At 45.3% G+C, this 12,373-nt stretch overlaps 1 protein-coding gene across 2 annotated transcripts in view; it reads left to right on the top strand.

Annotated features, from left to right (window-relative positions):
- The first annotated feature begins 1,398 nt into the window (after positions 1-1,398).
- LOC122563477 (S-adenosylmethionine decarboxylase proenzyme) overlaps positions 1,399-12,373 on the top strand; it is an 81,915-nt gene continuing 70,940 nt past the window's right edge. For both annotated transcript variants that reach the window (XM_043717242.2, XM_087976998.1), the window contains exon 1: positions 1,399-1,828. In XM_043717242.2, coding sequence (XP_043573177.1) covers positions 1,813-1,828 — 16 coding nt within the window. In that variant the 5' untranslated portion in view covers positions 1,399-1,812. The remainder of the gene's footprint in view (positions 1,829-12,373) is intronic.

Genomic DNA, 12,373 nt, shown 5'->3' with positions numbered 1-12,373 from the left:
TTGCAGTAGTGCAGTTATTGAGTAATGTAGTAAGCTCTTGTTACAAACATACTGACTATTAATATTAATATTGAGTCCCCGAGCAGGCTCATTAAAAATACAACACACATTGTCGGTGGACCATTTCCTGACAGTGCTTTTACGATCACTGTGCACAGTTATAATTAGGAACAAAGCGCATTATCCCAGTCAACGTTTCCAGAAACATTAGGCCGGCCTCTCATGTTTTAAAGGCAGACTGTTCAGGAGAGATGTTAGGAAGCATTTCTACACACAAAAGGTGGGAGAGTTTTGGAACTCTCTTCCACAAACAGCAGTTGATACGGATCAGTTGTTAATTTTAAATCTAAAATAAATAAGTTTTGGTTCAGCAAAGGTATTAAGGGATACGGGCCAAAGGCAGGTAGATGGAATTAAGTCGCAGATCAGCCGTGATCTCATTGAATGGTGGAACAGGCTGGAGGGGCTGAATGGTCTCCTCCTATTCCCATGTTGCTGTGTTACAGTAAAGATAATTATTGGACTGTATTACTGCAAGAGAACTTTTTCAAACTCTAATATTTTGTTTTGAGATTCTTCAGATTTCACTTTTTTTCCTGTAAAAGCATGATTCATTTTAGGATGTGAATATCTATTGTTTAAAAACATCTGGATAGTAACCATTGCTTTGTTCTCATCAATCTCCAATTCAGGAAGTAGCAAGGGTTACCAAGGTTCTGCTCCTGCTCACAATCTGATGACTGGAGCTGGGAAGGGTTGGTATGTGGACACCGGACCGGAACACCGCATACCTGTTGCTCATGTCCCTCTCTCCTCCCAGTTAGAGAATACTCAATACCCATTTGGGATGAGCTTACAGATGAAGAATAGCCACTGACAGGATGCTCAGGACGGCCAGTGAAGAAAAGATAGAATGAAAAACCTTGGGTGCTGTGCGGGAATGAATCACAAACCACATTTTTTAATTGTCTACTCTTTTCTTGAACCACAAATTATTACACACTCAGGAAAACTGGGCAGATGACAATTTTAGTGTATGTGGAATTCATCTTAAAAAGAAATGTCCTCCTTGACTCCTGATCAGAGTGAAATTCATGAATTGCTATTTTAAGAAATATTCACCATAAATGGGAAAATGAGAAGATAACCCACTGTTATCTTGGACAGATCATTCACACTGGCCAAGTGTTTGGCAGACCTGTGTCAAGGCTACCCTTGCATCAATGCCATCCTTTATGTTTGCTCAATTCCTATTACCTTTGGTTTGCAGAAAATTGATACCTTAACCTGAGGAACCTTTTAACTGCAATTATTTGAAAAAAATGTGAATATTTATCATTAATCATTGCTGCTAGACGATGTTATATGCCATTTGATGTTAGCACACGTAACATCACCTGATTAGTGTAGCTAAAATCATAACTTGTTCACTTGTTATACAGTGTACCAGGTTGAAAACTGATTGCAAAAGGTAACATTGCAATGAATCAGAAATCATAATTACCTCTTTCCTCAGAATTTATTTTTGATCCACCAAATTTCAGCATGTCGTTTTCGTGGGTGATTACATATAACACTCTTATAACATGCTGTTACAGATAACAGAGCCTGACAGTATTAATCTAACAGTAAGGTCTTCCTGTTCTCAAAAAACAGTTACTGTGACTGGACAGGTAGTCACAATGAAGATGATAGGAAAGCTTTCTTGTCAGTAACTGCTGCCATCTTTTGTGTAAAATAGATTTGAATGGAACAAGCTGCTGAAAAATGTGCATTGTTTGATTGTCAGTATGACAAGAACAGACTGGCAAGATGCTTATGTGCTCAGGTAAGTGACAGCTTTGGGATATAATACTCTGCTGATTGTGGACTGTTTTAAGGACCCCTGAAATCCATTGTTTGACAATTCTTATTCTTCATTATTGAAGACAAAAACTAGCTAGGTCTTGTTTTCCACACTTTTTTCAAAGAAAACTTGAGCAGCAGTTTTAAAAGTGTAAGACAGGCTTTAATTTTGACAAAGATATTCCAACTTAATAACTTCTTGTATGAATATTCCAAAGAATGCATCTTATTCAGGAGTCAAACATTTGTAAAGTCATCATATAGGAATGTGGAGATCTTTTAAAAGTGACTTGCTGTACTCATTAATTTATAATAGGAAGACAGAAAGTTGTAATGATTTTCCAGAGCCAAATATTGAAGAATTATGCAATAGAATGAATTGCTCTGTCTTCCTACTGGCCTCCAGAGTCCATTGTAACTTCCTGTGATGATGAGAACTGAGTGATTAATGGTAAAAGATTGTAAGCCTCACAAGAGGAATGGAGGATGTTGCGTTGGCTCCAGGCACTGTTTGTGCACTCAAGGCTGTACTCTTATAGGGAAGGCACATTTAAACTATTTACAACCAAAAACCTGAACTCATTATTTATTTTAGAAACTTCAGCTGCATTTTGCAAGTGTAGAAAAGTAAGGGTTCAATCTGTATTCTATATATAAGCTCCCTGTGAATTAAATCTTTTGTATAATACCTTAAATTTGAGGCTGGTATATCAATGCTTAAAGCTCAAAAAACAAGAATAATGTTTTCTGATTGACATAATTAACAATGCATTAATTTAGCAAAACACATTTCCTTCTCCTGCCTTCCTGTGAAAAGAAACCAAGGGATGTTATGCCTAAGTTTGTTCATTCAATGTAAACATCTCAAACCAGCTCTGCTTTGAAGGCAACTATTCTCTTCCAAGATTAGATTCCCTCCAGTGTGGAAACAGGCCCTTCAGCCCAACAAATCCACACTGACCCTCTGAACAGTAACCCACCCAGACGCATTGCACTACCCTATATTTCCCCCTGACTAACGCACCTAATGCTATGGGTAAATTAGCATGGCCATTTCACATAACCTGTACATCTTTAGGTTGCGGGAGTAAACCGGAGCACCCGGAGGAAACCCACGGAGACATGGGGAGAATATACAAACTCCACACAGTCAGTCACCCGAGGCAGGAACCAAACCCAGGCCCCTGGTGCTGTGAGGCAGCAGTGCTAAACACTGAGTCACCTTGCTGCCCAATTACATAGAATTTCACATTTTCATGATCTCATGGAAGGAGGAAAAGGATTTCTAAATTGCTCACCTTGCTCAAGACTTAGGAATTTTGTTTGTTTGTTCTTCCAAATGGTGATAATCTAATATAATAATCCACTGCAGTGCTGAGGGAGTGTTGCACTGTCAGAGGTGCTGACTGTTGGGTGAGATATTAAACTAACACTTTTAACTTTTCCCTTTGGAGAATGTATAAGACTTCATAGCACTGTCTCGACGGACCACAGTGGAGTTATGCCCATTTCTTGGTCAAATATTTATCCCTTAATCAGTGTCAGAAATGTAGACTGTCTAGCCATTATCATATTGTTGTTTGTGAGAGCTTCCTGTGCACAATGGGCTGCCATGTTTCTACATTAGGTAAAAACAATGACTGCAGATGCTGGAAACCAGATTCTGGATCAATGGTGCTGGAAGAGCACAGCAATTCAGGCAGCATCGAGGAGCTTCAGCAAAATCGATGTTTCGGGCAAAAGCCCTTCATCAGGAATAAAGGCAGAGAGCCTGAAGCGTGGAGAGATAAGCTAGAGGAGGGTGGGGGTGGGGAAAGAGTAGCATAGAGTACAACAGATGAGTGGGGGAGGGGATGAAGGTGATAGGTCAGGCAGGAGAGGGTGGAGTGGATAGGTGGAAAAGGAGCTAGGCAGGTCGGACAAGTCTGGACAAGTCAAGGGGACTGGAAGTTTGAAACTAGGATGAAGTGGGGGAAGGGGAAATGAGGAAGCTGTTGAAGTCCACATTGATGCCCTGGGGTTGAAGTGTTCCGAGGCGGAAGATGAGGCGTTCTTCCTCCAGGCGTCTGGCGGTGAGGGAGCGGCGGTGAAGGAGGCCCAGGACCTCCATGTCCTCGGCAGAGTGAGAAGGGGAGTTGAAATGTTGGGCCACGGGGCGGTTTGGTTGATTGGTGCGGGTGTCTCGGAGATGTTCCCTAATGCGCTCTGCTAGGAGGCGCCCAGTCTCCCCAATGTAGAGGAGACCGCATCGGGAGCTACGGATACAATAAATGATATTAGTGGATGTGCAGGTAAAACTTTGGATGTGGAAGGCTCCTTTAGGGCCTTGGATAGAGGTGAAGGAGGAGGTGTGGGCACAGGTTTTACAGTTCCTGCGGTGGCAGGGGAAAGTGCCAGGATGGGAGGGTGGGTCGTAGGGGGGCGTGGACCTGACCAGGTAGTCACGGAGGGAACGGTCTTTGCGGAAGGCGGAAAGGGGTGGGGAGGGAAATATATCCCTGGTGGTGGGGTCTTTTTGGAGGTGGCGGAAATGTCGGCGGATGATTTGGTTTATGCGGAGGTTTGTAGGGTGGAAGGTGAGCACCAGGGGCGTTCTGTCCTTGTTACGGTTGGAGGGGTGGGGTCTGAGGGCGGAGGTGCGGGATGTGGACAAGATGCGTTGGAGGGCATCTTTAACCACGTGGGAAGGGAAATTGTGGTCTCTAAAGAAGGAGGCCATCTAGTGTGTTCTGTGGTGGAACTGGTCCTCCTGGGAGCAGATACGGTGGAGGCGGAGGAATTGGGAATACGGGATGGCATTTTTGCAAGAGATAGGGTGGGAAGAGGTGTAATCCAGGTAGCTGTGGAAGTCGGTGGGTTTGTAAAAAATGTCAGTGTCAAGTCGGTCGTCACTAATGGAGATGGAGAGGTCCAGGAAGGGGAGGGAGGTGTCAGAGATGGTCCAGGTAAATTTAAGGTCAGGATGGAATGTGTTGGTGAAGTTGATGAATTGCTCAACCTCCTCGCGGGAGCACGAGGTGGCGCCAATGCAGTCATTAATGTAGCGGAGGAAGAGGTGGGGAGTGGTGCCGGTGTAATTACGGAAGATCAACTGTTCTACGTAGCCAAAAAGAGACAGGCATAGCTGGGGCCCATACGGGTGCCCATGGCTACCCCTTTGGTCTGGAGGAAGTGGGAGGATTCAAAGGAGAAATTGTTAAGGGTGAGGACCAGTTCGGCCAAACGAATGAGAGTGTCGGTGGAGGGGTACTGTTGGGAACGTCTGGAGAGGAAAAAACGGAGGGCTTGGAGGCCCTGGTCATGGCGGATGGAGGTGTAGAGGGATTGGATATCCATGGTGAAGATGAGGCGTTGGGGGCCGGGGAAACGGAAGTCTTGGAGGAGGTGGAGGGCGTGGGTGGTGTCTCGAACGTATGTGGGGAGCTCCTGGACTGGGGGGGGATAGGACAATGTCGAGGTAGGTAGAGATGAGTTCAGTGGGGCAGGAGCATGCTGAGACAATGGGTCGGCCAGAGTGGTCAGGCTTGTGGATCTTGGTAAGGAGGTAGAACCGGGCAGTGCGGGGTTCCCGGACTATGAGGTTGGAAGCTGTGGGTGGGAGATCTCCTGAGGTGATGAGGTTATGTATGGTCTGGGAGATGATGGTTTGGTGATGGGGGGGTGGGGTCATGGTCGAGTGGGCAGTAGGCAGAGGTGTCCTTGAGTTGGCGTTTGGCTTCAGCGGTGTAGAGGTCAGTGCGCCAGACTATCACTGCGCCCCCTTTATCCGCTGGCTTGATGGTGAGGTTGGGATTAGAGCAGAGGGATTGGAGGGCTGTGTGTTGTGAGGGTGAGAGGTTGGAGTGGGGGAGGGGGGTAGACAGGTTGAGGCGGTTAATGTCCCGGCGGCAGTTGGAAATGAAGAGGTCGAGGGCAGGTAATAGGCCAGCGCGGGGTGTCCAGGTGGATGCAGTGTGTTGGAGGTGGGCGAAGGGGTCCTCGGAAGGTGGGCGGGGGTCCTGATTGTGAAAGTAAGCTCGGAGGCGAAGGCGACGGAAGAAGTGTTCAATGTCATGGCGTGTATTAAATTCATTGATGCGTGGACGGAGGGGGACGAAGGTGAGTCCTTTGCTGAGGACTGATCGTTCGTCCTCAGTGAGGGGGAGGTCTGGAGGGATGGTGAAAACTCGGCAGGGCTGGGAGCTGGGATGTGGGTGTAGAGTTGGGAGTGGGGTCGGAGCCAGTACCTGGAGTGGGTGTGATGGTGGGGGGAATGGGGGTAGAGTCATGAGCAGGGGTAGTGTTCCCCTCGGGGTTCTGGGGGGTGGGGATAGTGACAGTGGGGTCTGTGGGGGGCGTGTCAGCAGAATGCAGGTGAGTGGCACTGGTGGGGGCGGAAGTGGTGGCAGACACGGCAGTAGGGGTGGCGGAAGTCACTGAGCATGTGGCATCAGCGATGATGTGAGGGGCGGAAGTGGCTGTGGGAGTGGCCATGGTGGGGGCGGAAGTGACATCATCAATCAGCGTAGGGGTGGCAGCTGCATCAGCCACGTGGCTAATGGTGATTCCGAGGCCAGGGGAATCTTCTGGAATGTTTGAGGATCGCTGGTTATGGAGGTGGGTGGATAAATATTTGTTGTACTTACAGTTTTTGATGTTTGAGATGGAATTGAAATACTGTTTGTTGAGAGTATGAATTCTCCTGAGGATGTAGTACAGAGTGGGTCCTTTGCAATTCTGAGAGAGTGTGGCCCTCAGCTGAGGCAGGGCAGACTGTAGAGAGGTTAGGTACCGGCGCATTGCTGCAAGCGTGGAGCGGAGGATCTTGAAGGAGAACTGTTGCTGGAGTTTTTGAATCTGTCGTCTGTACTGTTTGTCCTGTTCGGGTCCGAACGCTGCCGGTTTAAAGGTGGTCCAGAGTCCGTGTGGGATGAGTTGGTTACGGAGGCAGGCACTGAGGAAGCAGATGTGGCTGTGATAGCGAGTTTGTTTCAGGACATGGTTGAAGAGCTTCAGGGCAGAGGAAATGACCTGGGAGTTGCAGTGGGAGAGGGACTCCCTGAGATTCTTGTAGAGAGAGGAGGAAAGCTTCTTCAAGGCAGGCATCCTTGCAAGAGGATTCACAGTAGGGTTAAAATCAATGAGGTAAAAACAATGACTGCAGATGCTGGAAACCAGATTCTGGATCAATGGTGCTGGAAGAGCACAGCAATTCAGGCAGCATCGAGGAGCTTCAGCAAAATTGACGTTTCGGGCAAAAGCCCTTCATCAGGAATAAAGGCAGAGAGCCTGAAGCGTGGAGAGATAAGCTAGAGGAGGGTGGGGGTGGGGAGAGAGTAGCATAGAGTACAATGGGTGAGTGGGGGAGGAGATGAAGGTGATAGGTCAGGGAGGAGAGGGTGGAGTGGATAGGTGGAAAAGGAGCTAGGCAGGTCAGACAAGTCCGGACAAGTCAAGGGGACTGGAAGTTTGAAACTAGGATGAAGTGGGGGAAGGGGAAATGAGGAAGCTGTTGAAGTCCACATTGATGCCCTGGGGTTGAAGTGTTCCGAGGCGGGAGATGAGGCGTTCTTCCTCCAGACGTCTGGCGGTGAGGGAGCGGCGGTGAAGGAGGCCCAGGACCTCCATGTCCTCGGCAGAGTGGGAGGGGAGTTGAAATGTTGGGCCACGGGGCGGTTTGGTTGATTGGTGCGGGTGTCTCGGAGATGTTCCCTAAAGCGCTCTGCTAGGAGGCGCCCAGTCTCCCCAATGTAGAGGAGACCGCATCGGGAGCAACGGATACAATAAATGATATTAGTGGATGTGCAGGTAAAACTTTAATGGATGTGGAAGGCTCCTTTAGGGCCTTGGATAGAGGTGAGGGAGGAGGTGTGGGCACAGGTTTTACAGTTCCTGCGGTGGCAGGGCAAAGTGCCAGGATGGGAGGGTGGGTCGTAGGGGGGCGTGGACCTGACCAGGTAGTCACGGAGGGAACGGTCTTTGCGGAAGGCGGAAAGGGGTGGGGAGGGAAATATATCCCTGGTGATGGGGTCTTTTTTGGAGGTGGCGGAAATGTCGGTGGATGATTTGGTTTATGCGGAGGTTTGTAGGGTGGAAGGTGAGCACCAGGGGCGTTCTGTCCTTGTTTCTACACTACAAGAGTGACTACACTTCAAAATTGCTTCAACGGCGTAAAAGCTTTTGGGACATCCATAATACCATAAGAAACAGCAGAAATGATTATGACTGACATGTTTCTCAATGCCATCCTTCTGCCATCTCCCTGTAACCCCTGAACCCCTTGGTCATCAAGAATCTATCTATCTCTATCTTAAATACACTCAATGACTTGGCCTCCACAGCCTTCAGAGCAATGAGTTCCACAGATTCTCTGGCTGAAGAAATTCCTCCTCATCTCAGTCCAAAGAGTCATCCCTTCACTCTGAGGCTGTGCCCTCAGGACTGATGCACTGATCATTAAAAGCTCCTGTCATGTTAAAAGATTAAATTGGACTATCTCCCTGGACATGAATGTAATATCACAGGGTTAAACTGCACTGTCTTCCTCCAGAAGCTGAGTATTCTGGAATTGGGTAGGGATGACATTTAGGCAGGAAGGCAGATGACTCCCACTCCATTTATACAGTCATTTACTACTACTCTCTTACTATTTCAAATTAAATTCTCATTCAGCCCTTTCCATTCAGAAATACCATTCTCCAGCCAATCAGGTTCCCTGATGCTGAAGCCTATCATACCTAGAATTTCTAGGGAATTAGCAGAGCCGGAACTTATTTGCAGGGCTGCCCCGAAGCTAGGACAGCTCACACCTATGTTGTCTTGGGGGATCACGGAGTCAGGAAATCGTCTGCAAAACGATTCTGCAGCATTAGGGCGTTTACATTGACATTATCTCTGAGGATGACCTCATCCTGCCTTTGTATCTGAGGTAACGTGATTCTTGGGGGGAGGGGGAGGGGGCTGCAGTGAGTAACCAGAGTACCTGTGAGCATTACCAACTGACCTGTATGAAGAGGATGGGTTTCCTTTGTTTGGGGCCTCACTTTGACTTGAGTTCGCATGTCTGTGAAGAGGGTCAAAGGGGGTCACCTAGCTTGTACAGGCTTTAATAAACTTTAACTGTTTGCACAAGTTGGTGTGTGCAATTTACATCTCCTGTGTGAAACCTTGGGAAAAGAACCTAACTGTCCGACATAAATGCAATGCATTCTTTCTTAAAAGCCTCATACATGTTCTCCCAAAATCTATTTTCCAGGAAAAGTAAATGTATTCAGTCGAATCTTTCTATGTAAACCTGGACATCACTGAAATGTAGATCAAGAAAGCTACCAGGCGGGAAGATGGATGTCACTCAGAATAAATTTTAATATAATCTTAATCACCCATTTATATCTAAAAACTTGTTATGATAGTTGCAGCTATCAGAATAAACTCATCACAACATTTTATGTTTTCAAACTGTTGCTATCTTGATTCTTGATTGAGCTGAATATCAAATTTAAAAATTAATTGGCCGATGAAGTAGAATCTAGATAAATGTGAGGTGCTACATTTTGGAAAGGCAAATTAGGGCAGCACTTATACATTTAATGGGAAGGATCGAGAGCGTGGTGCTGGAAAAGCATAGCAGGTCAGGCAGCATCTGAGGAGCAGGAGAATCGACGTATCAGGCATAAGCCCTGTATCAGGAGTTGTTATGCCTGAAATGTTGATTCTCCTGCTCCTCGGATGCTGCCTGACCTACTGTGCTTTGCCAGCACCACACTTTCGTCTCTGATATCCAGCATCTGCAGTCCTCGCTTTCTCCTACTTAATGGTAAGGTCCTGGGGAGTGTTGCTGAACAATGAGATCTTGGAGTGCAGATTCATTATTCCTTGAAAGTGAAATCACAGGTAGATAGGATGGTGAAGAATGCATTTGGTATATTTGTCTTTATTGGTCAGTGCATTGAGTATTGGAATTGGGAGGTCATGCTGCAACTGTGCAGGACATTGGTTAGACCACTTTTGGAATACTGTGTTCAGTTCTGGTCTCCCTGCTATAGGAAAGATGTTGTTAAACTTGAAAAGGGTCAGAAAAGATTTACAAGGATGTTACCAGGGTTGGAAGGTTTGAGCTATAAGGTGGTGTTGAATAGGCTGGGGCTGTTTTCTCTGGAGCATCAGAGGCTGAGGGGTGACCTTATAGAGGTTTAAAAAATCATAGGGGCATGGATAGAGTAAATAGACAAGGTCTTTTCCCTGGGATGAGAGAATCCTAAACTCGAGGGCATAGGTTTAAGGTGAAAGGGGAAAGATTTAAAAGGGATCTAAGGGGCAACTTTTTCAGGGATGGTGTGTGTCTGGAATGAACTACCAGAGCAAGTGGTGGAAGTTGGTATAATTACAACATTTAAAAGACATCTGGATAGATATACGAATATAAATGGTTTTGAGGGCCAAGTGCTGGCAAATGGGACTAGATTAAATTAGGATATCAGTTTGGCATGGACAAGTTGGACTGAAGGGTCTGTTTCTGTGTGGTATATCTCTCTGACTCTATTTTTTGTACTTTTCATATGATGAGGGAGTCCCTGCCAATTCTCACATTTGTTGTCCTTCCACAATTGCACTTGAACAAAATGGCTCCGCTCAGCCTTAAGGAGAAATAATAAGAAACAAATACATGATTCTCCCGCATCTCTTCAAATATACATACAGATCGGCCATAATATGTCAAAATTAATTCTCCATTTTTTTCCCTGCCCATCTCCTTGCAGTGCAAGGCCAGAGTTATGCTTAATTTTCCTGTTCCATTGTGTTTTTGGATTTCTCTAAATTGGAACACAATAATGGATTCTGAAACTGCACAAGTGTCAATTTGTGTCTCACTCTAATAGATTATCAGTCCCAAATTGTTCTAATTGTTCTAATTAATGCTCCCTAATACAATGGTAGAGAGGTACACTGGGGCATACAACCAGGGATTCTGCCTCCAGCTGTGAATACTGTTTTACTGCATATTATTTTGTTTAGGCTTTAAAGACATATTCCAGAATTGGATGGAGAAAAAATTCTCCCACATACAGCTTTCCAATTGGAATTCAGCTCTTGGGGGAAAAAAAAAATCTCTCGAAACAGCTGGCATCTCATTTAATCACAACCGAGGCAGTCTTGAAAGTAATCTAAAGACCCAGTGATTTTAATTTTAACAATCTATTGCTCATTGTCCCCTCTCCTCCACCCTACCACACAATATTGCTGTCATAGCCCCCCTCCTCCAAAGTGCATTGCTTAACACTCTCTGCCTCCGCACTCCCTTCCTGCTGAATGTCCACTTCCTGGCTGGGAGGGGACACACTGATCATCTATTCTAGCTCCCAGACTGCCTGTGAGTAATGCCATGGGAAATTGTTTAATTAACAATTAAAATGAATTAGGTAAGTGAGAAAAAGATGGATTTAATGGTGCATCTTGTGCTTTAGTTCCAGTGTACCTAAAGGGACTGTGGGCACTAATTAGGTTTTTGTTGTGCGATACAACAAACATTTTCTTCAACTAATAAATATAGTTGCAGCAATTATACCGTGATGTGGTGTCAGCCCATGAAAAATTTATCGAAATTGCAGTTGCTTGCAGCAAAGTTTTAGATCCAAACACTGGGGAACAAATTGCAAACTCATTGGAGTTTGAATCATGGATTTGGTGCATTTAGCCACTTTAACTAATTCCTCAGAAAGGTATTCATTTTTACAACTAATGAACTTTTATAAGGATTAATGAGACTAGAATAGACAAAAGGCATCTGCTGTGTGAAATTAAAAGCTAATCATTTGAACAAAAGAAGCATGCTATGAAAGCCTTTCATCTTACACTCATCAGGACAGATGCAAGAATGCCAAATTTCAAAGGGAACAACAATTTATATTGCATGAGGGACAGGGAACTGTTTGGCTGGTTGTGGATTCTGATTCGTTAAGGCATTGTCATAGAGATTGCACCCAGGAACAGTTAACCCCAAACTTCAATTTAAATTTATAAAAGGCGAGTCCATTCTTATCAGCCCAATTTACTGACCAATCTCAAGTGTGCCAGAAATTACACTCATGAGCAATTTAAGATTATCAGTTTGGTTTGCAAAGTGGCTCACTTATACCTGCTGGAAGCTATGTGTACTCATACACATAGAAACACAGGAGTACTGTTGTCTTTCTGAGGAGTTAGTTAAAGTGGCCCCATAGCACATCTCAACCCATCAGTCAACATGAACCCATAAAAGGAATGGTGACATTTGTCCACCTAGTCTATCCTTCCAAACCACATCCAGATCCCTATGCTCCCCATTGACTCCATTCTCTAACTTCATCCCCTCCCTCAAAACCATGTCATCAGTAATTGTGGAACTCATAGTTTAAGCTCTTTCAAATGGGATATTGTCCATTCCTTAAAAAATATACTTTGCCATAATTTACTGCTGAATTTTACCATCCTGTCTAATAAACTATTGCATAATCCTATCATTTGAAACTGCTTTATTTCCTGTTTCCCTCTGACATTTTAACTTGCACAT

The sequence above is a fragment of the Chiloscyllium plagiosum genome, unplaced genomic scaffold, assembly GCF_037043375.1.
Source record: "Chiloscyllium plagiosum isolate Xiang-an unplaced genomic scaffold, Cpla_swu_hap1 HiC_scaffold_30, whole genome shotgun sequence".
Classification (NCBI taxonomy): Eukaryota; Metazoa; Chordata; class Chondrichthyes; order Orectolobiformes; family Hemiscylliidae; genus Chiloscyllium; species Chiloscyllium plagiosum.
Note: the sequence above shows the minus strand (reverse complement) of the source record. Positions and strands in the feature narration are given on the sequence as shown.